Raw genomic sequence first — 26,635 nt, forward strand, 5'->3', positions numbered from 1 at the left:
ACAACAAGCAGGGTAAAAAGGTCACTGAAACTACAAGTTCTACTGCTGCATAGAGAAATCAGGCACCGACTGTCACTTTCCATCCCATTAAGTTACAGTATAAGCCAATCATGTTAGGCACACTGGAAACCTCAAAAAGCCACTGCTGCATTACATGTTGGTGCTATCTCAAACAACACCATTAATATTTCATTAATTTTATGCAAATAGCATTTTTACCAACGTTGATGCTTATTGGGTGAGGCATAAACAGACATTATGTTTATTTTATGTCAAACAAATAAATTATTGGTGATTTTTATGTGAACTTTATTGGCAATGAATTACCGGTAAGTTACAAATGCCAAAATTAAGATAAAAATGGAGAATTCAAAAATCTCTTGACCAAATGAAAATAGTGATTTAAAAAAAAAGTATTTTTGTATCTTTGTTTTCACTTTCTAGTAGAGTAATTTGAATCAACCATGTATTATGTGTGACATTCTTCTGGCAACTTAAAAAAATATACTGCTTACATGAATTTTTTTTTAACTGAAGGTTAATAAAATCACATCATGCACTATTTAATGAAAAATACAGAGTATCATATTCATGACAAAACAACTGACTCATTGTGGCTGCCATTATTGAGAATTTAAAAACATTTTTTTTTACAAAGAATCTTTTTGGGCTCATTGGGGTGAAGTGATGTTTGTGTTGGGGAATGGAATTCTTCCCATTTTAGGCAGTCTATGAGGAACTAGATTGAGACTGTCCAAACTAATTTTACATAGGACCCTTACAGACACCCGCCAGAGGAGACTTTCATCCTGGATTTGAACCCAAGTCCCTGAGGTGAATGATTAGTGTCTAACTCTGTTTTTTTGCCTATGGGGTCATAGAGTTATACAGCACAGAAAGAGGCCCTTCGGCCCATCGTGTCTGCGCCGGCCATCAAGCCCTGTCTATTCTAATCCCATTTTCCAGCACTTGGGCCTCTCCCAGGAGATTGAGTAGCTGCAGAAAGGGTTGAGTTTAATGGTGGGAGCAGGTTGTACCATGTGAGGCTGGCTGGTCTTTTCCTGTCCTTTTTTGTATGTAACCCACTGCACCACCCAATTCTCCAGGAAATTATTTTTATTATTTTCCAGCTGACCTCCCATGGCATTGCTCACGACACTTGCGAGGACATAACTACTGGCCAACAAGATTTCTGAAACGTGATAATATTTGAAAGATCACTATTGGTTAATGAGCTTGCTAAAAGTGACACTAACACTTGAAAAGATCGCTAGCCAGGAAGAGTCCTCAAAACGGAGTCACACCATTTATTATTATAAATTTAATCTTTAAGGTTACAGTTATGATCATTCTAAAATAATAATTTTACATTTTACAGAGGAAGAAAAATTGACAAGACCAGTCTCAGCTAATCACAAAGCACTGTTGATGGGGGCGGTAGAAAACAACCTGGCCAAACCCATCTTCAAAATTCTTTATAGTTTAATATTGAATATTGTCTTAATAAATACATGAAAATAAACCCATATGAACAGTAAAATAAATAGGAAAAACTGCAAATGCTGCAAAATCTGAAACAAAAACAGAAAATGCTGGAAATACACAACAGATGAGCCAATGTATGTAAAGGGAAAAGATAGGTTGTGACATTTCTGGTATCTACTCGTCTGATGAAGGGATATACACCCAAAATGTGTGACCTGCTGTGTAGTTACAGAATTTGCTGTTTTTATTTCATATGAACAGATAATTTACCATTGCGGATGACATATTACATTAACCGATTTAAATATTAATATTTGTTTGCAGCATTTTACAATTTGACCCTTTAATAATACATTTGAAATACTGCAATTTTCCTCTTTGTCTCAAATAACTACAATAGTGCAATTTTATATAGCATATATGAGACATGTTTATATGCTGAAAAATGAACAAAAAACTCTGCTTTGCGTTAACTGCCATTCAGAGCATGAGCTCTACAAAATGTATTGAATAACCTACATAGAGTGATGGAAACACAAGCACCATTAACAAGATTTTACCACGGTTTTAACTAATTTAATGCATGGTGAAATGGTCTAGTACTATGTTGTTGAAACATCTTATTGATTGCAAATGCATTCATTCCAAATACATTTTATAACTAAATGATCCTGAAAGCTAATGCTGTGCTTCTAAGTGATTTTCCATCAGCACATTAGATGTTGCATAGGGATTTAAAAAATTCAAATACAAATAGATGAAATTCAGCAAGACCCACCATATGCCTTGGTGTAGATATACCACTATTAAATTATATTTCCAGTGATAGTCTACACATTTGCATTTCAAAGTGGAATTTTGAAAAAAGAAATTACAGAACTGATACGTTAGGAATGCCCCTGGGTGTGGGTAATACTGCGTGGATATGATCCAGTGAAATAACTGGGCACGTTTGACTGGACAATGAGGACATCTTGTGGTATCCTTTGACATTACAATATTCAGTGTGTAATAGTTCTAAAGTTGGAAAAAATGCAACAGAAAGTAAAGAACAGTTGATAGTTTCAGTTTTGTACTGAAGTTCAATAACTTTTACTCTGTTACTATGGAACAACTTGCAACAGAAATACAAATTAGGGATACAAAAAATACAGTATTTACAAATATGTCTGCAATATTTTTCAGAAACATAGAACAAAGTTTTTTAACATAGTCAAGGCATACTTGAAAACATACAAAATAAATTGATTAAAAACTTACTGTAAGCTATTTTAAAACGAAGCTCTAAATCTATCTCTGTACATCTGAATTATAATAGGATTACATTTTCAGGGCATTTAAAATAATACATTTGAGAATGCAAGTAAATAACTAGTTTATCAAAAACTGCTATAGTAAGACAATACTGAACAATATCAGTTATTGGTTAATGATCCCTAAATGTTAACAAGAATACAGAACTGTAAATATTTGCTGAAACTAGTTCAACACAAACCTTCGTTATCTATACATAGTAACTGACAAAAGTAATGCATTTTATAATTGCTTAAATTTGCAACATGATGTAACATTCGCCAGTCAACTAAAGTTGTTTCAAAAGAGTATTTTGCACAAAATTCCATGTGATATTATATTAGCTTAGCATAAGTTATAATTGCTCATATAAAATGTGATGCGAATCACCAGCATTTTAATTCAGACTGAATTATAAAAGTAAATAAAGTGTACACCCCACCTAAACTGCAATCAAATTTTCTTTGATGGGTGAAAGGTACTGTATGTCAACTAAATTTTCAGAAAAATTATCTTTTTACAGCCAGTTCTTGTTAAGTGATGTACCAATGCACACAATAGATGGCATTTATGTTTTGTAGTATTACTATTGGCATGTTAAATACATTTATTTCAAATACCTTTACCTCTGTGAGAGGGTTGTGGTATGTACTAACTTTGTTTTAATGGAAATCCTTTAAACTTAAGATAATTTACATAATACTCAACTCATCCAAAATGTTAAATTCAGTATACCTGAGTGTTAAGAAGAAACCAACAAGTAATGTGGAAATAAGTAAACCAACTTCACTGTGTTTTAAATATGTTTATAGACTGTTTACAAAATACTGCAAGGTTATTTTGAAGGAGAAAATCACTAATCCCTAGAACTGTAAAATATATTTGCAAGTAAAAGCCTGAATGGATATTTCATGAACTCCGTATAAAATTAAAGACAAATGGTGCTCGTCAAAAGTTGTTCTTCTCCCTCTTCAGAAAGGAATATATAGCCAACCGTATTGCTTTCCTTCCAGCTCTTGAATTTGTCACATTCGAGATGGCTTTGGAACACTATTGTTGCGTACCCTGGAAGAAACCTTTCCATCAGCAATCAGTTTCACTTTCCATAAATTAAAAAAAAGTTCAGCTAATGAAGTAATGTTCATAAATTATTGTTTATCATGAAAAGAAAACAAAGTCAGCACAAGCATATTGAACATGCAAACATTTTGATTAAAGGAAATGGAATGCTACACAAATGTTTGAACTAATTTTGCAACAATCAGCTTTAATTTGTCTCTTTAAAATTAATGGCAACATGGGATTAAGTAAAAATAGCATCTTTTTTGGCATATGCTGTGCCTAAACTATTTTAATTGCATTATCTTAAATGTCCAATAAGAATGACAATGGATTATATAGAAGTAAACATTTCAACACAAATTATTTTGACAAAGATTTGAAACATCTCTTCATTTTAATCCAAGTGCATGAACAATTTTATTTTTATTTAATTTAAAATGCCCTCATTTTAATTAGAACATACTGCATTATCATTTAATTCATCATCTCTGAACTACATGCATTGACTATGCATAATAAAATCATCAAATCAAACTAATTCCTACAGACAAAACAAAATAATGTCACAGCGGTGCATTTTTTACATAATCTGGGGAGGTAATATTTAATACAAAGACATATACATCATACTTTTCCTGGAATGTTTCTCAGCTAATTCGCTTATTTTGTATATGGGACATGAATAATATGGCAATACAGTTAGACTATCCCTTATCCGCACTTCCAAAAACCGAAAACCTCTGAAAACCGAAAGTTTTTTTGTGGAGCGTAACTAGAGTATTTATGGTCTATATTTATCCCGCTATTTAATTTATCAAATTATTACTGTACAAATAAACTAATACTATTTATAGTCTTTATTTATCCCACTCAGTGTGAATATTCATAAGGTTCGCTGCAGAAATATTAATGTGTTTGCTTACGCGGTGCTGCCCAGACCCCCGCTAGGGTGTTACATACTGATTCTGAATACCATTCTGAAATCCAAAAAATTCCGAATTCCGAAAAACATCTGGTCCCAAGGGTTTCAGATAAGGGATAGTGCATCTGTAATGTCATTCAATTATGTATATGTATATGTCCTACTTAAATTATCATTTCATGTGGAATTAAAATAACTCCTAAATATGTTTTTCTATACTCTCAAAATCCAATACTCAAAGCAATAAGCTATGAATTGGATGCAAACTCCAGGAGGAATCATTTTGTTGAACTAAGAATATTGATATAGAACATCTAATAGGTGTCACTCTGTGAGCAGCCACAAATATTGATGTGGATTTTGTAATTCAAGTGAAGTGTGATTTTCTGTATCCCTCCATAATAGTGTTATTATCTTAGAAAAGAAAGCACTCTTTGCATATTTGAAAGATACATTATTCAAATAGAAAATGTTCAACATTTCTTTCAATTTAAAAATTAATTGCTTCTCAGAATTTTTCTGAGACCTTTTGTTAACTTTTTTTCTAAGATGCACAGAATGGTAATGCAATTACATTTTTGAATGCATTTACATTAAATTTTTCAGTGGGTACCTTAATATTAGACTGACAGTCACATTTGCTTAAACAAGCAAAGCTTCAGTCTGGTAAGACTGCTCTGATGGACGCGCTGTTGTCCATTTACAGAATACAAGTTGTACTCTGGAAAAATTAATTAGAGTCTGCAATTTATATTCCATAAAATACATTATTTATGAAGCAATTCTGAACACAAAATTCAAACTAAACTAGCTGCATACCTGTTATCTTGATCTTGGCTGTGCATTAAAGTCCGCATATTGCGAGAACTGCCGCTCTGCTGCTGCATATAAGGAGGTTGATAGTTTGCTCCACTTTTCATCTGCCTGCAAACAATGTCTGGATTTACGCTGCGAGTATTCGGTAGGTTCCCTCCCAAATGCTTGTGTTTCTTATCTGCAACATTGTTTATATATTAATAAGAAAGTTCTGAGATCTATTTCAACGTAAATTACTTTAAGTAAGATATCTAAAGCTTGCAAGTCAGAACTGTGTATATTAAAATATATTCTTCACATAACATGCTTTATCAATATTCTCATAGCAATCATCATGGCCATGGTCATTTTTTCTCACTTTTTATTGATTTTGCAGTGCATAAACTCAGAAATTGCATGCTGTTTTCCACATTTTGTTAGTGTAAAATTGGGGCAAGTACTTTTCCTGTTCGAGTCGGAAGTTGTTTTTTTTCCAGTTTCCTACCCCAAAATCAATCCCCTAAATTTTCCTAATGAGATTTAGCATTTCCATCAATCCACTTGTCGAGTCTTAGCTACTTAATTAGAACATATAAAAAAAATGGGCCCCAGTGCCTAGGACATTTTACTTTCTTAAACGCACTATATAAATGCAAGTTGTAGTTGTTGTAATTTCCTGCTTTCATACTCATCGATACATAGAAGATAGGAGCAGGAGTAGGCCATTCGGCCCCTCGAGCCTGCTCCGCCATTTAATGAGATCATGGCTGATCATCCAAATTCAGTACCCTGTCCCTGCTTTCTCCCCATATCACTTAATCCCTTTAGCCTCAAGAAATATATCTAAATCCTTCTTGAATATATTTAATGATGAATTTACATCAACTGCCTTTTGTGGTAGAGAATTCCACAGATTCACCACTCTCTGGGTGAAGAAATTCCTCCTCATCTCTGTCCTAAATGGCTTACCCCTTATCTTTAGACTGTGACCCCTGGTTCTGGACTCCCCGGCCATCGGGAACATCCTTCCTGCATCTAGTCTGTCTAGTCCTGTTAGAATTTTATAAGTTTCAATGAGATCCCCTCTCATTCTTCTAAACCCCAGTGAGTATAAGCCCAATCGACCCAATCTCTCCTCATACATAATTCCTGCCATCCCAGGTATGTCTGGTGAATCTTCGCTGCACTTCCTCCATGGCAAGAACATGCTTCCTCAGATAAGGCAACCAAAACTGCACACAATACTCAAGGTGTGGTCTCACCAAGGCCCTGTACAACTGCAGCAAGACATCCTTGCTCCTGTACTCAAATCCTTTCGCTATGAAGGCCAACATACCATTTGCCTTCTTAACCGCCTGTTGCACCTGCATGCTTACCTTCAGCGACTGGTGCACAAGGACACCCAGGTCTCATTGCACTTCCCCTTCTCCCAATCTATTGCCATTCAGATAATAATCTGCCTTCCTGTTTTTGCCACCAAAGTGGATAACCTCGCATTTATCCACATTATACTGCATCTGCCATGATCTGCCCAATCACCCAACCTGTCCAAATCATACTGGAGTTTCTCGGCATCCTCCTCACAGCACACACGCCCGCCCAGCTTTGTGTCGTCCGCAAACTTGGAGATATTACATCTAGTTCCCTCGTCTAGATCATTACAACTATATTGTGAATAGCTGGGGTCCTAGCACCGATCCCTGCGGTACCCCACTAGTCACTGCCTGCCACTCGGAAAAAGACCCGTTTATTCCAACTCTTTGCTTCCTGTCTGCCCACCAGTTCTCTATCCAAGTCAGTACCTTACCCCCAATCCAATGTGCTTTAACTTTACATGCTAATCTCTTATGCGGGACCTTATCGAAAGCCTTCTGAAAGTCCAAATACACCACATCCACTGGTTCTCCCTTATCTATTCTACCAGTTACATCCTCAAAAAATTCCAGTAGATTAGTCAAGCACGATTTACGTTTTGTAAATCCATGTTGACTTTGTCCGATCCTGTCACTGTAGCATTTTCCCCACTAACGATGTCAGGCTTAATTCCCCGTTTTCTCTCTACCACCTTTTTTGAATAGTGAGGTTACATTAGCTACCCTCCAATCCATGGGAACTGTTCCAGAGTCTATAGAATTTTGGAAGGTGACCAGCAATGCATCTACTATTTCTAGGGCCACTTCCTTAAGTACCCTAGGTTGTAGATTATCAAGCCCTGGGGATTTATTGGCCTTCAATCCCGTCAATCTCCCTAACACCATTTCCCTACAAATACTGATTTCATTCAGTTCCTCCCTCTCATTAGACCCTATGTTCCCGACATCTCTGGGAGGTTATTCATGTCCTACTTTGTGAAGACAGAACCAAAGTATGTATTTAATTGGTCTGCCATTTCTTTGTACAACCATTATAAATTCCCGATTCTGACGGCAAGGTACCTACGCTTGACTTCACTAATCTTTTTCTCTTCACATATCTATAGAAGCTTTTACAGTAAGTTTTATCTTCCTTGCAAGCTTACTCTCATACTCTATTTTCCCGCTCTTAATTAATCCCTTTGTCCTCCTTTGCTGAATCTTAAACTGCTCCCAATCCTCAGATTTTCTGCTTTTTCTGGCCAATTTATATGTCCTCTCCTTGGATCTTATGCTATCCCTAATTTCCCTTGTTAGCCACGGTTGAGTCACCTTTTTTGTTTTATTTTTATGCCAAACAGGGATGAACAAATTCTGTAGTTCATCCATGCAATCTTTAAATGTTTGCCATTGCCTATCCACCGTCAACTCTTTAAGTAATGTTCCCCAATCCATCCTAGCCAACTCGCGCCTCATACCATCATAGTTTCCTTTATTTAAATTCAGGACCCTAGTCTCTGAGCCAAATACTTCACTCTCCATCTTAATGAAGAATTCTATCATATTATGATCGCTCCGCCCCAAGGGGCCTCGCACAACAAGATTGCTAATTAATCCTTTCTCATTACATAATACCCAGTCTAATATGGCCTGATCTCTAGTTGGTTCCTCGACATATTGGTCCAGGAAACCATCCCGTAAACACTCCAGGAATTCCTCCTCCACAGTATTATTACTAATTTGGTTAGCCCAATGTATATGTAGATTAAAGTCACCCATGATAACTGCTGTGCCCTTATTGCACGCGTCTCTAATTTCCCGTTTAATGCCATCCCCAACCTCAGCATTACTGTTTGGGGATCTGTATACAACTCCCACTAACGTTTTCTGCCCCTTGGTATTTCTTAGCTCTACCCATACAGATTCCACATCATCAGAGTGAATATCCTTCCTTACTATTGCGTTAACCTCCTCTTTAACTAGCAATGCTGCCCCACCTCCTTTTCCTTTTTGCCTGTCTTTCCTGAATATTGAATACCCTGTTGAATTCCCAGCCTTGGTCACCCTGGAGCCATGTCTCCGTAATCCCAATTATATCATATCCCGTTTACATCTATTTGCGCAGCTAATTCATCCACCTTGTTACAAATGCTCCTCGCATTAAGACACAAAGCCTGCAGGCTTGTTTTTTTAACACTCTTAGAATTATTATTTACTGTGGCCATGTTTGATTTAAACCCTTGATTTCTCTGACTGCCACTTTTGCTTTTCTCCTTCCTGTCTTTTGCTTCTATCCTTGCTTCCCTTTCCTCTGTCTCCCTGCACAGGTTCCCAACCCCCTGCCATTTTAGTTTAAACCCTCCCCAACAGCACTAGCAAACACTCCCCCCTAGGACATTGGTCCCATTCCTGCCCAGGTGCAAACTGTCCAGTTTGTACTGGTCCCACCTCCCCCAGAACTGGTTCTAATGTCCCAATAATTTGAATCCCTCCCCCTTGCACCATTCCTCTAGCTATGTATTCATCTGAAATGTCCTTCTATTTCTACTCATAATGCACTAGGATTAAGTTAGAATGAGAAATGTAGCGTGCAGTTGTTAGAAATCAGCAGAGACTGGCAGAAGAAAGGAGTCTGTGAGCCTGAAGATTGCTGAAAGCTTGAGTAGTGAAATCTGCAGCTGCGAACAAATTTTGTTTTTTGCCTAAACAGCCTTGGATGTGTTTGTAAGTGCCTGTGGCAGTGAGAGACCACTGGGAGATTTTATCCCCCTGTCCTACCCAGTTAGTGCTTCTCAAGAGCAGGTATGAAATTCTCTGTCGGTATACCTTTGCTCCACTTCGTGTGCCTTGCACTGTTGTAGCTTGCTGTCTTGCACAACTTGACTATCTAAAAAGACTTGGACATGGGCTTTCCTGGGGAGGTAGCCCTAGCTATTTGGAGACAGAAGGAAATGAAAGAGACCATCAGGATGACTGTCACTGAGGACTCCTCAGAGAGTAACTACTGAAACAGGCATCAAAGTGCAAATGATCACTCAAGTCTTCTGTTCTAGTTAACGGTCTACCTTTGTCACCACTGCCTTAACTCCTTCTCCCCCAACTTCAAATAATGGGCCAATCCTTCAATCCAGTATCCATCCTAGAGCATTACAACTCATCAAACCTCTTTGCCCCAACATGACCATTCCAATAATAATTACCTGATTGAATGACAGCATAAAATAAGTGCACTTTTTCCTGTATGAATCTAATCTCTATGAATAAAAGTGCACAATAGAAATGCACAATCTCCTTTCATACAACAAATTCCAAGGTGAACAGAAGCCAACCTACTCTTACCTAACACTGCTTCCACTCAGTGTCTAATTGTGCCCATCTTTCTTTTATTCTAGTGCTTCTACTAAATGAAATCTGAGGGCCAATATCATCAGAGATGGTTAGCTGCTCCTATGCTACAGAAAGCTCATGGGAGCAAAGTAGGCCCTCTTCTCATAGCAGCTTGCTCCTGGGAGCATCACTAGAGCTTGTGTCCAGATAGCCTGTTGTCACTTCCTCTGTGGTACTCTGATGGGAAAGCTGGAACCCTAGCAGACTAAGGCACATTTGTTCCAGCCATTGCATTCCACTGGGCCCTGGATCTGTGCCCTCACTGATCAGTGGGCTGGCTGGTCCAATTATAGCTATCAGATCCTGAAATGTTTCAGGCTTGCACACTTTGCCAGAACTGGAAGATATTACAGATTACCAACATTTAAAAAGGAACAGAACAAGGAAAAGCAGAAGAGGAAAAATGCAAATATACACACACAGGAAAAGAAATAGAATGACCTGCAAAGTGTTTAAGTGGAAAACAGGAGATAGTTAAATGGCACAAGTGATATAAGCATGAGATAATAGGAGGTATATTTGGGGACTAAAACTGTTGTCCAACTTTTGGATTATATATTCTCTAATTTGTTGTTTCCTCTCAAACCCTTTGGTAGTTTCTTATCTCTGTACAGAACTATTCAGATTGGAGATAGTTAACTCCACAACTCCAAGGTCCTCTTAGCCAATGTGTCACACTATTGGTCTACCGAAAACAGTGATGACACAGTTGGCTTGAATTGTAAGACATTGCAGCCTCCGGAGGTGGTGAGACCCACCTAAAGCTGGTGAGTTTAATCAGTACCGCTAGAGGCAGAGACACTCCTGGCAGTAACATGTGAAAGGATAATTACTAGTCCTAGCCCCTTTAGGGCTACCCCAGATCAGGCGTATTCCTCAGACATTCACTTTCAACTAAAGTTTGAGGTAGCTGAATCCTAAAGATGCTTAATTGGGTCTAAAGGTCCGGACTATCTCTCCCTAAAGGAAAGGAACAACCTGAAAATGTTACCGTCCTCCAGATAGCACTTTTAATAAGTTTAGCTAGACTGTAACGTTACCAATATTATGAGGTCCAAAAAACTCCCCCAGAATTCTGCAACTCCTCACCAAAGAGTTTGCGAGTTTGATACAGAAGTATTATATGAGACAATTTTAAAAATATATAGATTTATTAAAGAACCGGCATATAATTTACAGTTGGTGAGTCAATTGCAACATTAATAGTTCCAAAAAGAGAAAGCTTTACAATCTTATCAGAGATCCTTACTCTCAAATCTTAACTTCACTACAGTTTTACAGTTCTTAAAGTTTATTCAGGATATCCACCAAAATCAAATACAGTACCTTGATCCCCAAGGTACAAAGAGTTGTAGACTTACAGAGCTAGCTCTGAAGCCGAGAATCACTTTGCCCGTTTAAGCGAGTCTATTATCCCATTTGAGAGTTCAATATTTATACCCTTTTCCAGTATTATTTCCTTTAAGGTTTTCTGCTGATGTAAGCTAATTATCTCTAGTCATTTTTCTGTTGACCCCTGCAGTTCTTAGTCACCTCAGCTGGTAGCACTGCAGAACCATGTCTCCTCTCTAGGTGTTCTAAATTTATCATAAAAAACAGCCTAACAGCAGGTGCGCTTTACTTGGTATCATTTTTATGAAGGCAGATGTTTGTTACTTTTATGTGCTCCTTTACGAGGTGTAAATTAGAACACCTTGTACCAGGTAACTATTGTCTTGTTCCCAAAGATTCAGACTGTCAGGAGCCTTTAACCTTCTGTTTCAATGAGGTTATTGATTCAGTGTCAACAACTTATCTTATCTCTATAGCCAGAATGCTATCACAGCTTTTTCATCGTTAGGTTTCTAGATTTCCAGACCCAGTTTGTCATGTTTTAATAAGGCCAGAATTCTTTCATAGAATGGTGTATTTTTCTGAATAGGTTATATGGCTTATTCCTTCACATATGAACAGTACTTCATGAAGCACAGGCCACCACATTTTCAATTTACATGTACAGGTCAATAATATAGTTTTATGCTTAGTGACCTACATGAACTTTGCTCAACCATGGAGATGGGTACAGTGGCAGAACAAAAGTTTTTGCCTGGGCAGTTGTTTCTCTATTGTTCCAAAGCTGTGGAATATGCATCATGATGTAAATCAGGTGAATTTCACAGCTTAGGGTGTCTTGGGTAGTAATAAAGAACCAACATTTTAACAACTTGCATTTATACAGTGCTTTTAACATAGAAAAATGTTGCAAGTTGCTTCACAGCACATAAGCAGGACAAAAAATAGAAACTGAGCCAAAGGAGGAGATATTAGGAGGGGTGATTAAAAGCTTGGTCAAACAGGTGGGTTTTTAGGAAGGACTTAAAGGAGGAGAGGGAGGTGGCGAGCTCACTGTTTCTTCACTGGACTAAAGCGTTGATTCCTGGAAGTCATCCCCCTAACACAGTGATACTGGATCGCTCAGTTTTTTTAAAGTATCAATATTAGACAATTTGGCACACAGAACAAATAAACAAGTAAATTTGTTGGAAGCAATACATAATCTCTTCAGATTGTTGTTTAAGACCAAGAAGTTACAGCTTCTTACTTCTGGCTATTTCCTGTGGTATTGAGTCCCCAAAGCCATGTGGGAGATTGAATTCTGGTGCTGAAAAAGGCTGCAACCCTCGAGCAAGACTATTAGTTGGCCGTAACACATTGGGCCTGGTTAACAATGGCATAATTGCAGACAACCCTGTTTCTGCAGGAGGATTTGAAGGTACTGCCTATTGATAAAAATAAAATATTAATACAGTCAATATTGGTAAATATTGCAACCTATCTCTGGAGTACTACTAAATAAATGAATGTGAAAATGATCACTTTAACTGCAAACATTTTCTGTCCAGATGGGTGGCTTTTCCCCCCACCTAGAGTTGAGGGGCGTTTCCAACTCATGTGCAGCAAAAATACAAGGAGCTCCTGGTCATTCACTATGCAATATGCATTTGTAGGATGCTTGACGGGTGTACTCAGATGTTCTATTTTATGACTGCCTGTCCAGTCGGATATGAACAGGAGAGCTACACTGAATAAATCTACCCAACCTGTCTAGGCTCAGACATAAAAATGTATCACTTAGGCAAGGTAACAGAGAGCTGGCTTCCCCACAGAATGGCATCCTCGTAAGGTCAAAATGTTCTGGAAAGGAGGGGAGGAGAAGGAGAACAATGAAAAATTTTAAAATAAAGACAAAAGTCATCCTTTGAGAGAATGTAGGATATCTTTTATGTTTGCAGCTATGTTTGAATTAGGCTTAGGTAAATAACATGGGAATTAGATCACATAGGGATCTCACCATCAAGAATATATCAGTTTTACCTCGGCTGAGAGTGGAATAGCTCTGCCACCCACTGAATCTCACTGCAATACATTCCCACGTACCAATAATCATGAGGTCCGAGACAGTAGCTATTCTATAGGAGCGAAAAGTAAAGGTACAGAATGGAGAGAACGAGAGAAAAGGAGGAAACAGCAGAAGAGGTAGAAAACAAAGCCAAAAAGCAGAGAAGAAAAAAGAACAGGAAGACAAACAGCAAAACGAATACAACGAACTGGGGAAGGGAGAAAAGCAACAATAAAGTAAACAGTAGGTAATGAATACTGCAAGATGTATTTAAAAATCAGTCTTTCAGTAATGACACAAAGATAAGCACAGAAACAATTTTATTGTTGCTATGCATTATTTTCTGGTGCTATCTCACTTGTGTACATAGAAGATAATATCCACTGACCAATGATGACAGCTCTGACTTAAACTCAAGGCCATAATTAATTGGCCTTTTTGCACCAAACTGGAGCTTCAGTAACTGAAGTAAAAACAGACCATATTCAGAGGAATGGAGAGTATGGGGAAGGGGTTGTAGGACTTTAGGAGGTTACAGAGATTTGGAGGGGTGAGGCCATGAAAGAATTTAAACACTAGGATGAGAATTTTAAATTTGAGATGTTTAGGGACTGGGAGTCAACATAGGTCAGTGAGGATAGGGTAATACTTGAGCAGGACTTGGTGTGGGATAGGATACAGGCAGCAAAGTTTTTAATGAGCTGAAGTTTAGCATGGAGGATGGGAGGCTGGCCAGAAGAGCATTGGAATACAAAAGCAAAATACATCGACCTGCTTAACCGGGAGCTAATGTAGGTCAGCAAGCACAGGGGTGATGGGTGAACAGGACTTGGTATGAGTTAGGATAAGGGCAGCAGAGTTTTGGATGAGCTTATGTTTATGGAAGGTGAAAGATGAGAGACCAGCCAGGAGTGCAGTGGAATACAAAAACAAAATACTGCGGATGCTGGAAATCTGAAATAAAAACAGAAAACGCTGGAAATACTCAGCGGGTCAGGCAGCATCCATGGAGAGAGAAACAGAGTTAATGTTTCAGGTGGATAACCTCTCATTGGAAGAGTTCTGACGAAAGGTCATCGACCTGAAACATTAACTCTGTTTCTCTCTTCACAGATGCTGCCTGACCTGCTGAGTATTTCCAGCATTTTCTGTTTTTATTTGAGCATTAGAATAGTTGAGTCCAGAAGTGACAAAGGCATGGGTGAGGGCTTCAACAGCAGATGGGATGTGGCTGGGGCGGAAGCAGGTGATGCTATGGAGGTGGGAGTAGGCAGTCTTTGTAATGGAGAGGATATGGGGTTGGAAGCTCAGCTTAGTGTCAAGTAGGACTCTGAGATTGTGAACAGTCTGGGTCAGCCTGAGACAGTGATTGAGGAAGGGGATGGAATCGGTGACAACATAAGATGTACCTTATCATGCCAATAAAGCGATTTGAATTGAATTGAATTGACAAGAGTAGGCAGTTTGTGGCAGGGATCAAAGATGACTGCTTCAGTCTCTCCAATGTTTAGCTTTGTTCCAGACGACAAAAAGGCAGTGAAGGGGTCAAGAGGAGTGGTAGAGAGGTAGAACTGGGTGTCATCAGCATACATGTGGAAGCCGACCCTATGTCTGTGGATGATGTCGCCAAGATGTAGATGAGGAAGAGGAGAGGTCCAAGGATATATCTATGGGAGACTTCATTATTCGGGAGTGGCTGTCAGGCCACAGTTCCCTTCTCCAGCTCGCCCCAAGGCCATGGCCTGCTCACTGCTGCCCAACCTCACTACTCCTATCCGATTTGCATTGTCGTTCCAGCCAATGACAAATGGTTCTCTTTAGCTATCAACAGTTTCTGCTTTGTTGTTTTTCAATGTTTTTTGAAGAAGAGCTAGAGGGCAAAATTCAAAAGCTTTATTTCGGGAAAAGTTTAGATGCGCTTTTTAAAACAGAGTGTGTATATGTGTATGGGTATGGGTATGTAGGTGTGTGTTTGTGAGGGTAAGGGACTTAGAGAGAGAAAAAAAATCAGAACAATTTCAAACCTGACAGACCATACTGACAATATACCCATAATAGCTTTTGCTTATGTTTGAATTATAAACATTCGATTAATTATTTTTCTCAGTGAAAAATTCAAATTATGTTTGTGTATAACAGTATTTCAATTTATGTTTTTGAAAATGATTTGAAAATAAGTTATATGATAAATTTGAATAGTCTTTCAATTAATCTTTTAAATAATAGCTTTTCACCTTTGTAATTCAGAAAGATTGTCGAGCTGTGAGAGAGAGAGAGAGAAATGGAGACAGAGACAAAGAGAGACACACACACAGGGAGAAAGGAGAAAGAGACAGAATGTGTTCCTTCTCATCCTAATTTGAGTTCTTTTGTCTATACGAAACAAATGCATTTTGAAAGCTTTTCAGGGAAACAGAGCTTTTAATTGTGTGTTTAATACCTGTGTTTTGTTGATAGTTACTAAATTTAAACAATCTAATTAATGATACATGTGGTACTGAGACACAAACAGGAACAGAGAGATTAGTCAGATAAAGGGGCAGACATAAGTCAAGAAATAAACCACAAACGGAATTCAATGTTTGTAGAGATCTTCCAGGTACCCTGGGAATCCACCAGTGAGCCAAAACCTACATTCCACCCACCTGTTCTACCATATCCCAGGTTCCCCCTCCACAGACCCCATCCATGCTGTCAAACACCAGCACCCCTACCCCACTTCTACCAAACCCCTGTAATAACAAAGCCTAAGCTCACTCCCAATACTTCCGAAGTAAAGGATCCCCTCCGTCCCCCAGTGTAGTTAAACCCCATTCCTTCTCCCCAATACTGCTAAATACCAGGTATCTACCTCTGGCTGATCCATATTGCTGTGCAGCTTCAATATTAAAAATGGTAAAGATTAAAATTGAAATTCATAGCTAAAAGGAATATATAGAAAATAAAGGCCACTCATTTATGATAAATGTAAGTCACACAACACCAGGTTATAGTCCAACAGTTTTATTTGAAATCACAAGCTTTCGGAGCGCTGCTCCTTCGTCAGGCGAAGTGGAGAGATGCATAAAGACACAGCTTATATAGTCAGAGAATAAGGCCAGATGATTACAGGCAATCTTTCTAACTGCCATTTATTACACCTCGGCAGAGAAAGCTTGTGATTTCAAATAAAACTGTTGGACTATAACCTGGTGTTGTGTGACTTCTTACATTTGTCCACCCCAGTCCAACACCGGCATCTCCACACCGTTTATGATAGTCACAGGATAATAGACAGAGTTATGGAATTCAACCACCAAAGCACTGGTTAAAATCCCAGACTACCATGTCATAAAAATAGAATTTGACTTATTCAATCACCCTAAATCAGTGACCATGATGTTATGCCCTACATGGCATAACCATCCCTGTTATAAAACAGTGTATTGTTTAGTTCACTTTGGGCAATGCCACAGGAGATCCGCTAGCCCTTTAAACAAACAAAATTCTTACATTGTGCTCACACAATAGAAGCTCAGCTCTGTCCTTCTCCTCCACAGTGACTGGTACACCATCTAATATCTGGAGCCTCGTCAATCGGAACACTAGGAATGGACGATACAACATTTTACGAGAGACCTACAAAAAAATTTACATTGGTCATCTCAAAAACGCCTCACTTCTCCATCTTAAGGCTTTAGACAGTGCCGTGATTCACAAGTCATCAGGTGAGATAGTGGACTCACATACTACATCAAACACGCTCAGTATTTCACAAATTTTATTAATTTTAGAGCTGCCTATATTGTGAAGTATTAATAACAAACAGTATCTTCAAATCAATAACTTGTTGAACAAGAATTGCTCTTATTTGTAACTTGTAAGCCCATTCAATGATGGTACAAATCTTTTAAAATAGTAAATGATTAAGTGATTGATTTTTAACATGTAACATGAAGTCCTCAGATAGTTTAGGGGGATTATTCAATAACAATCTCACAAAAGCTTTGGAGCTAGAGAAAGCTGCAACTCTGGCTTTTATAAAGATAGTGGAAGTGGTCCTTATTTTATGTTTATATTGCAGTATAGATTCCTCAATCATTCCCCTACATGGTGAAGTGTGGGTGGAACAGTTTGTGTGACATTGGCACTACTGAAGTTGCCACTTGGAGTTGGTATATAAGCACCAGAAAAGCAAGTACAGCAAAAAGTAACTATGGCACATTTTATTTTTAAATCTAACCATGTAATAGAAAATCTGTTCAGGTACATAGCTGAAATTTGAATGTCGTTGCTGGTAGAACACTTAAATAACTCTTTAAAAGGTGAAGCTTGGTCTATGTTGTGGTTTCTGAATATACTGACTGAATAGACATATACTTAACAAGCTTTTCTGAACACTATTGTAACTAATGAGCAATTACTTAAATTGTGGAAAATTTGTCCTTTTTAAAGAATAAAAATTGTAATTTTTGTAATGTTTTATACTTTTGACAGATGAAACCCAATTGTGACAAAGTTTTTTGTTATTCATTCTTGGGATGTGGGCGTCGCTGCCAAGGCTGGCATTTATTGCTCATCCCTAGTTGTCCTGAGAAGGTGGCGGTGGGCCTCCTTCTCGAACCGTAATTTCTTTGTAGTAGTTTGGTACAACTGAATGGCTTGCTAGGTTACTTCAGAGTCAACCACGTTGGTGTAAGAATGGAGTCACATGGAGACAAAACCAGGTAAGGACAGCAGGTTTCCTTCCCTAAAGGACATTAGTGAACCAGTTGGGCTTTTACAACAATCCGACAGCTTCATGGTCACTTTTTACTGATAACAGCTTTTCATTTCCAGATTTTAAAAAAACGGAATCCAAATTCTCAAACTGCCATGGAGGGATTTGAACTTGCGTTCTCTTGATTATTAATCCAGGTCTCTGGATTACTAGTCCAGTACATAATTACTACAGTATCATATCTGAGTACATGATAAAAGGTTGCCTGGATGAGATACTGGAGGGTAAATAAAGTTGCCTATGTAACTTCATATAAGACTTTGCACTGTGCTAACACTGGGAAATGGCTATCATCCTCTTTCAGAGTTAAGGGAATTGTTCTTAAACCTACTTAGTTGTCAGCCTTGGCTCAGTGGTAACACTCTTGCCTCCCAAGTCAGCAGGTCATGGGTTCAAGCCCCATCCCAGGAACCTGAACACATAGGCCCGAATTTTGCGTTCAGCGGCAAACGAACGGCGCTCACCGTTCATTACGCTCACAGCTGCCCACAGACTTTTTGTGGGCTTTTGCACTGGAACTTACTGTTATTGGGAGTCAGAAACAGCACGGTGCCCTCTACAGGGGATCTGGGACCTGTTTGAACAGGTCAAGCAACAGCGCATTTCCATAACCAATCAAATTGAAGAATCCTTACTGAGATACCAGAATCTAAACCAGGAAGTGTAAGTTAGAGTAGTTAATTCAATATGAAACCATGTACAGAAAGCAAAAGAAAGATGGGATTAAGAGAGAGAGATAAAAGAGACAGAAGAAAATGTAAAACATTTTCATTTTAATTTTTGAAATCTCCAACAATAATTCAAATCTGAAGGAAAAGGACTCCACACTTGTAAAAGTATATTTTCAGTGCCAGAGAGATTGTTTGGTAGTAATTAAGACTTATCACGCCTTTAAAAAGTCACTTACATTTGAATGGACAAGTCCTAACTTTTTCTGGCGTGTTTAGTGGGTAAATACCGCAACTTCTTGCCCTTCACGTATTTCAATGCCGAGTCTGTCAGCGAGGTGTAGGGATGGGCAATAAATGCTGGCCTTGCTAGCGACGCCCACATCCCATGAACGAATAATAAAAGGTACCAATGTAACAAAGTTTGTGGAGGAGCAGGGCAACTCGGACAGTGACTTTCTGATTTCCACATTTAACTGTGCATGTGCGGATGCCGGAAGTCTCTGTCCGATTTACTCCATAATAACGGTGAGCGCCAATAGTCTCACCATTATTCCTACCATAAAATCCGGACTATAATGTAGGCTGACACTGTATTGCAGTACTAATGGTGTGCTGCACTATTGGAGATGCTTTTGGATAAGGTGTTAAACCTAGGGGACTGTCTGAATTGGGGCCAATTCACACATTGCGTGGCCAAAGTATGTGGTACTCCCTTTGGATGTAAAGCATTAAATGTTAAATTGCCTAATTTCAATCAATTTTCACATACAAGGAAAAGGAGGAAGGTTTTGACAAGGAAGGTTTTGAATCACAGCTTAACTGTACTGTGACGATTTTGGCGACAGTGACCACAATTCGGTGAGATTTAAGGTGGTCATGGAAAAAGACAAAGACGGCCCGGAAATAAGGGTTCTAAATTGGGGGAAGGCCGATTTTAATATGATAAGGCAGGATCTGGCCAAATTGGACTGGGAGCAGCTACTTATAGGAAAATCCGCATCAAAACAGTGGGAGACTTTCAGAAGGGAAATAGAGAGAGTACAACGCCAACATGTTCCTGTAAAGGTCAAGGGTGGGACCAACAAGCAAAGGGAACCTTGGATGACAAGGGATATACAAAAATGCATTAGAAATAAAAGGGGGGCTTTTGGCAGTTACAAAAGACTAAAGACGGAAGAAGCCCTAGAGGAGTATAAAAAATGCAGGGGCATACTTAAAAAAGAAATTAGGAGGGCGAGGAGGGGCCATGAAATAACACTGGCGAGCAAAATAAAGGAAAATCCTAAGATGTTTTATAAGTATATTAAGGGCAAGAGGATAACCAGGGAAAGGGTAGGGCCCATTAGGGACCAAAGTGGCAATCTGTGTGTAGAGCCAGATGATGTAGGCGGGGTTTTAAATGAATTTTTTGCATCTGTGTTCACTATGGAGAAAGACGATGCAGACATAGAAATCGGGCAAGGGGGCTGTGACATACTTGAACATATTAGCATCGAGAGGGAGGAGGTGCTAGCGGTTTTAACAGGCCAAAAAGTGGATAAATCCCCAGGCCCAGACGAGATGTATCCCAGGCTGCTGTGGGAGGCAAAGGAGGAGATTGCAGGGGCTCTGACACAAATTTTCAGAACCTCTCTGGCCACAGGGGATGTACCAGAGGACTGGAGAACAGCTAACGTAGTACCATTATTCAAGAAGGGTAGCAGGGATAAACCAGGGAATTACAGGCCAGTGAGCCTAACATCCGTGGTAGGGAAATTATTGGAAAAAATTCTGAGGGACAAAATTAGTCTCCACTTGGAGAGGCAAGGATTAATCGGGGATAGTCAGCATGGCTTTGTCAAGGGTAAATCATGTCTGACAAATCTGATTGAATTTTTCGAGGGGGTGACTAGGGGGGTGGATGAGGGAAATGCTGTGGATGTGGTTTACATGGACTTCAGTAAAGCTTTTGACAAAGTCCCGCATAGGAGACTGGTCAAGAAGGTAAGAGCCCATGGGATCCAGGGTGCCTTGGCGCGTTGGATCATAAACTGGCTGAGTGGCAGGAGGCAGAGGGTGATGGTCGAAGGTTGCTTTTGTGACTGGAAGCCTGTGTCCAGTGGGGTACCTCAGGGATCGGTGCTGGGTCCCTTGTTGTTTGTGATCTACATAAATGATTTGGATGAGAATGTAAAAGGTATGATCAGTAAGTTCGCAGATGACACGAAAATTGGTGGGGTGGTAAATTGTGAGGAGGAAAGCCTCAGGCTACAGGACGATATAGATGGGTTGGTCAGATGGGCGGAAAAGTGGCAAATGGAATTTAACCCTGAAAAGTGCGAGGTGATGCATTTTGGACGGACAAATAAGGCAAGGGAATACACAATGAGTGGTAGGACCCTAGGAAGTACAGAGGGTCAGAGGGACCTTGGTGTACATGTACATAGATCCCTGAAGGCAGCGGAACAGGTAGATAAGGTGGTTAAAAAGGCATATGGGATACTTGCCTTCATTAGCCGAGGCATAGAATATAAGAGCAGGGAGGTTATGATGGAGCTGTACAAAACGCTGGTGAGGCCACAGCTGGAGTACTGTGTGCAGTTCTGGTCGCCTCACTATAGGAAGGATGTGATTGCTTTGGAGAGGGTGCAGAGAAGATTCACCAGGATGTTACCTGGGATGGAGCGCCTCAGCTATGAAGAGAGGCTGGACAGGCTGGGGTTGTTTTCCTTGGAGCAAAGAAGGCTGAGGGGGGACCTGATTGAGGTGTACAAAATGATGAGGGGCATAGATAGGGTAGACAAAGAGGAACTTTTCCCCTTAGTAGGGGGGTCAATAACAAGGGGGCATAGATTCAGGGTAAGGGGCAGGAGATTTAGAGGGGATTTGAGGAGGAACTTTTTCACCCAGAGGGTGGTTGGAATGTGGAACTCAATGCCTGAAAGGGTGGTAGAGGCAGGAACCCTCACAACATTCAAGAAGCATTTGGATGAGCACTTGAAATGCCATTGCATACAAGGCTATGGACCAAATGCTGGAAAATGGGATTAGACTGGACAGGGATGGATGGGCGGTGCAGACACGATGGGCCGAAGGGCCTCTTTCTGTGCTGTAAAACTCTATGACTCTATGACTCTATGAATTAGATAGCTGTTCATAACATTTACTTTGTAAACACAAAATTTTATTTTCTTTGTATTTATGATTGTGCTATTTAGCATGAATTCATTTGTTACACCGTTTTCATCATACATTTAGTCTTTCAGTGAGAATGTTAGTGTGTATGAACTGAATGGAGTGTGCTGGTGCTCAAGGTCAGCCACAGGCAACAGTGCACAGCAACAACTGACCATTTCTTTTGGTTAGCTTTTGTTTCTTTCCCCCATGAAGGCTGAATATCGGTTTTCAAATGTTTTGCCTCTTCCCTTTTTGCCTGGTCTCTTGGCCCATGCATTACTGTGGCTGAGTGGGCAAGAGTACAGCTTACTCTCAGGCCTCTACCAATGTTGTTCCGAGTCCATTGCTGAAGGCGTGGGAGAGTTACTGGTTATGACTTTCCTTCTATTTCCATTCTCCCCCCACCTCCCTTCACGATGACTTAGGACTGTGGACAAATGTAGGTTCTATGGTACAATCTAGTGGAGCAAAATGCAGTACTTGCCAACCATGCACTGGCAGGACTAACTTAAAACATATTTGGAGTTTGAAATCAGTCCCCTTTATAAGGCCAGTTTGACTTAGGCAGCTGTTTATCTTAGAGTATTCCAGGTCAGGGCCCAACTGGACCCTGGTAACGTCCGGTTAGTTTCAGGCAGAGGAGGTGAGCGCAGTGGAAGATGCAATCTCTCCCACTCGAACTTTTCCTTTATTCATCAAGCTTCAGTGGAACAGATGGAACTATTACCTGCCCCGCCCCAGAAGGAATTTGCTCAGAGTGGTCTTTGGGACAGAGACCTGGTATTATTGAGTTCCACCCCATTTCCGTCTCCGCCTGTCCTCTCCTGCCCCTTTCATGCTTCGCTCAAGGCCCTGAAGAAATTCAGGGCTCTCATCTCTTGGGAATATAACCAAAGTTTAGTGTTTGTTGATTTACTGATTAGCAATCACTGCTAGATACCCACGAGTTCCTATTTGAAGTAAAGTGCTTATTGAAAGAAAGTGTAGATACAAAAGAGTTTTGATCTGATAGCTAATTCATAAATTATACAAAATCATAATACTTACAGGATTTCCAACAACCGAAAGCTCTGTCAAATTTGGAAGTGAATCAAGTTTTTCCATTTCACCTAAATCCTGTGCAAAATAGAGTATTTATTTTGAAAATACTTATATTGGATTAAAGGGACATTTTACTACCATGGCTACTATGACAGCATCCAAAATCATAAAATCCTGGGTTGATACACAGTTAAATAAGCTTCCTCACATTACCACTAGATGGATTTGCGAAGTACTACACATCAAACGTATATATACACATATTTTTCCACATGTAAACTCAGCACCTGTTCTGTACTTTTACGGCCTTTTGGTCTACATGTTTTATACCTTTTTACTTTCAAGCTTTAATTTTTTCCAAATATGCATTTCCCTTGGTGCTTTGCACAATAGTTAATAAAACATCTAATGCAGCCAGAAAACAAATGGAATATAAAGCTGCATGACTGAACAATTTTCTTTAATTCTAAAGAGCTTTCTAAATAATAATGTTAAAATAAAATCAATCTCCAATTCCTATTGATTAAGCAGTTATTATAGTATTAAGTACCTTTCAATGGAGTAGATTTAGAGCTCTCAATTAATTAAATGACCATGACTAGGACTAGGGCTACATACTTCTCAGATTGGAGCCCTTTCTTCTCTGAAGCTTGTCACTCACACATGGCTGATTGGCAATTCCAAAGATTAACAAATACAATGACCTTTTCATTAGTATTCTTCTGTAATTACAGGGATCTGGATGCTGATTATTTTGGGAAGTCGTTCAGATTCAATAGGAAAGGTAAAATGTTGCAAGTAGGTGAAAATGAACACCCAACAAAAAGACTCATCTCAGAGTTAAGAGTAGGCTGATGAGGTTAAATACTTCCCTAATAACTTATATCCAGTTTTTATTAGTAGAATACCTCCACGGTCTTGGTTTAAAAAAAGGTCAGTTTTTAAATGATCTATTTACCGAGACTCTTCTCTAGGTCAACAGATGGTATCTGATTGCTCTCGAATAAGAATGGCAAACAGCCACTCCAAAGAGTGAAAAGCATCTCCTAATCTATGGAGCATCAGCTGTACTGAATGGTGCAACAAATGGTTAATTATAGAACTCAACATGTCTGTAAACAAAGGTAATTTTTAAAATTGAATATTTAAAAAATAAACTAAAAGCATTATGGGTAAGCACTTATGCAGGTTTAAAAACCTTTAGGAAATAAAAAGCAATATACTTTTTTCCCCTCCCTTTACTCTTCTGAAAGTTTTCTATGTTAAGTACTGTCCAAGCTAAGAGACAAAGTTCAGACCTTATTCTAGGCTTCCACCAATGCTACCCAACAGCTGTCTGATGTATGCCAGAGCAGGTGGGTATATGGCTTCAATTTTCCCTTGTGGGGGAAGTACCTGGCTCTACTTGGCATCTCCTTTTGCCAGCATGATTGAGGTTATGAATTTACCATGTGGGTAATCACAGGTGTGAACTCACATCCTAGGGCTGCACATGCCTGCATGTTGGCATTTTGATGTACTGCATAATCAGCCAGTAGTACATATTATTATAATGTATATTTGAGGGGTACAGAAAATTTCTGTTTGCTTGAGGCTCTTAAAGAAATATTGTCCTATATTGGGCATATCTCAAGGTAATAATAATAGCCATTACATGGATACAAGCATACAGTGTACACAGATGGCAGAGTGCATTCTGTACTTAATGATATGTGAATGTCTAATACAGTAACTCGTTTGCATCCCTGAAGATACGTCATGTAAATCAAAGTCAAAAATATTATTTATTGTTAAGGTGGAATATTGCCATCATGAGTTTTGGCTCTTTCATTACTTCAAGTATTTGGGATTTATCTTAGTGGATAAATATTACCCTAATCCAAGAACTAATTTTCCATTTGTAAGTTACAGTTCCCAAACAAAAATACTGAATACTTTTAAAATAAAGTGTATCTCCCATAGCATTGCTTGTGAGGTTTTAGGCGTGGCACGTATGAAGCGGGGAGGCTTTAGGCAGAATGAAAGCTGCATATAGAGTCAGTACAGGAGTTGGGGAGGAAGCACCAGCAGGCAGTATGCAGTGGCGCTATATCATGTGTTGAAGGGGAAGAGCAGGGCAAACGTGTCTGTAAGTGATATTCAATTGTAAATGTTTCCATTGCACAAATGGAAGTGAGTTTTTCCTAGGCCTAGGATTGATGGGCTAGATTGCCCAGGCATGTAGAGCAAATATGGTAATTAATCGGTGTTTTGGACACCCCCTGAACCAATCATAAATCTGCATAAAACCTCTGACAGAAGGGTAGAAATATTTTTATTGTATATAGTTTTGAAGATCAAAAAACTCTATCCATGCAGTTAGGGCAAATAAGTTGGTAGAGTGAGCACTTATCAGTGAATTACCCAATACTGCAACTCATTTGATGGATACTTTTTCTCAAATGGTACGGGCATTGCTGGAGAGGTTGCAGTGAAAAAGCTGTAGTCTTCATTTAAAGGGTTCCTATAAATTGTCTCTTCACAGTGCATAGAAATCTAGAATATGTGGATTACATTCAATTCAATTCCAGAAGCCTTTCTTTCAAAGAGTGTCACAGCTACATCATTTCTCAAAGGAGCAGACCACATCTACCAAGCAATTATGTTCAAGCCACCTTGTCCTACACTTCCATTATTAGTTCTTCAAATGCCATCTAATGCCAACTTATGCTGGGTTCTTGCTATATTGTAACCCATGACAAATAAATATGTGACATAATGTTCAAACCACCTCTACTATGTAGCATGTAAATATTGACAACACAAATTGGCACACTGTTGCCCCTTGGTGCTTATGCTTGCTTTCAGATACCACCTTACCTACTACTCTTTCAAAGTGATTCTCTTGAGGAATGAGTAAGTGCATGGACGGCTGTAGTATTCTACTGACACCCTACTAGGATTCTAGTGGCTCTACACCTCCTTGGGCTGAGCATTCTGAGGGCCCTGCATATGAATCAGCAACATCCAGGACTATGGTGCCTAGTTTCACTACCTCCTTCCATGTCTGGCGCATCAGGCACTTCTTAGGATGGAATACCCATCAGTCCCATAAATTTTGTGGCTTTCTCTAACCTCTTGCAATAGGGCTTGCCATTTCCAGAATTAATAAATTGGCTTTCCTCACTCTAAAAGGCAACTCTATAGCAATTTTGTGTATTAAAGATGCCTTCGTTAGTGCTACTTTAGGTGGTTAACAGTCTCCTAATTGCAGTTTATAGCTAAATAAAAGATTAACACTTCTCCTGTTGTATTGACCGATCTGCAGTGTGGGAGATTATAGAATACGTTTTA

The 26,635-nt window shown here is 39.2% G+C and overlaps 1 protein-coding gene across 3 annotated transcripts in view; it reads right to left on the reverse strand.

Annotated features, from left to right (window-relative positions):
* Nucleotides 1–1,291: 1,291 nt before the first annotated feature.
* The window catches only part of lrrc9 (leucine rich repeat containing 9), a 225,406-nt gene continuing 200,062 nt past the window's right edge, over nt 1,292–26,635 (reverse strand). For 2 of the 3 annotated variants that reach the window (XM_086002874.1, XM_086002873.1), the window contains exons 30-34: nt 23,309–23,377; nt 17,168–17,293; nt 12,878–13,055; nt 5,582–5,756; nt 1,292–3,843 (exon numbers count right to left, since the gene is read on the reverse strand). In XM_086002874.1, the coding sequence (XP_085859000.1) occupies nt 3,804–3,843; nt 5,582–5,756; nt 12,878–13,055; nt 17,168–17,293; nt 23,309–23,377 (588 nt within the window). In that variant the 3' untranslated portion in view covers nt 1,292–3,803. Of the gene's footprint in view, nt 3,844–5,581; nt 5,757–12,877; nt 13,056–17,167; nt 17,294–18,957; nt 19,084–23,308; nt 23,378–26,635 lie in introns of those variants that run through there. The other variant, XR_015080189.1, reaches the window with a different exon arrangement.

The sequence above is a fragment of the Somniosus microcephalus genome, chromosome 12 (genome assembly GCF_052327205.1).
Source record: "Somniosus microcephalus isolate GS21.2 chromosome 12, FLI_Smic_1.0, whole genome shotgun sequence".
In the NCBI taxonomy this organism is placed as follows: domain Eukaryota; kingdom Metazoa; phylum Chordata; class Chondrichthyes; order Squaliformes; family Somniosidae; genus Somniosus; species Somniosus microcephalus.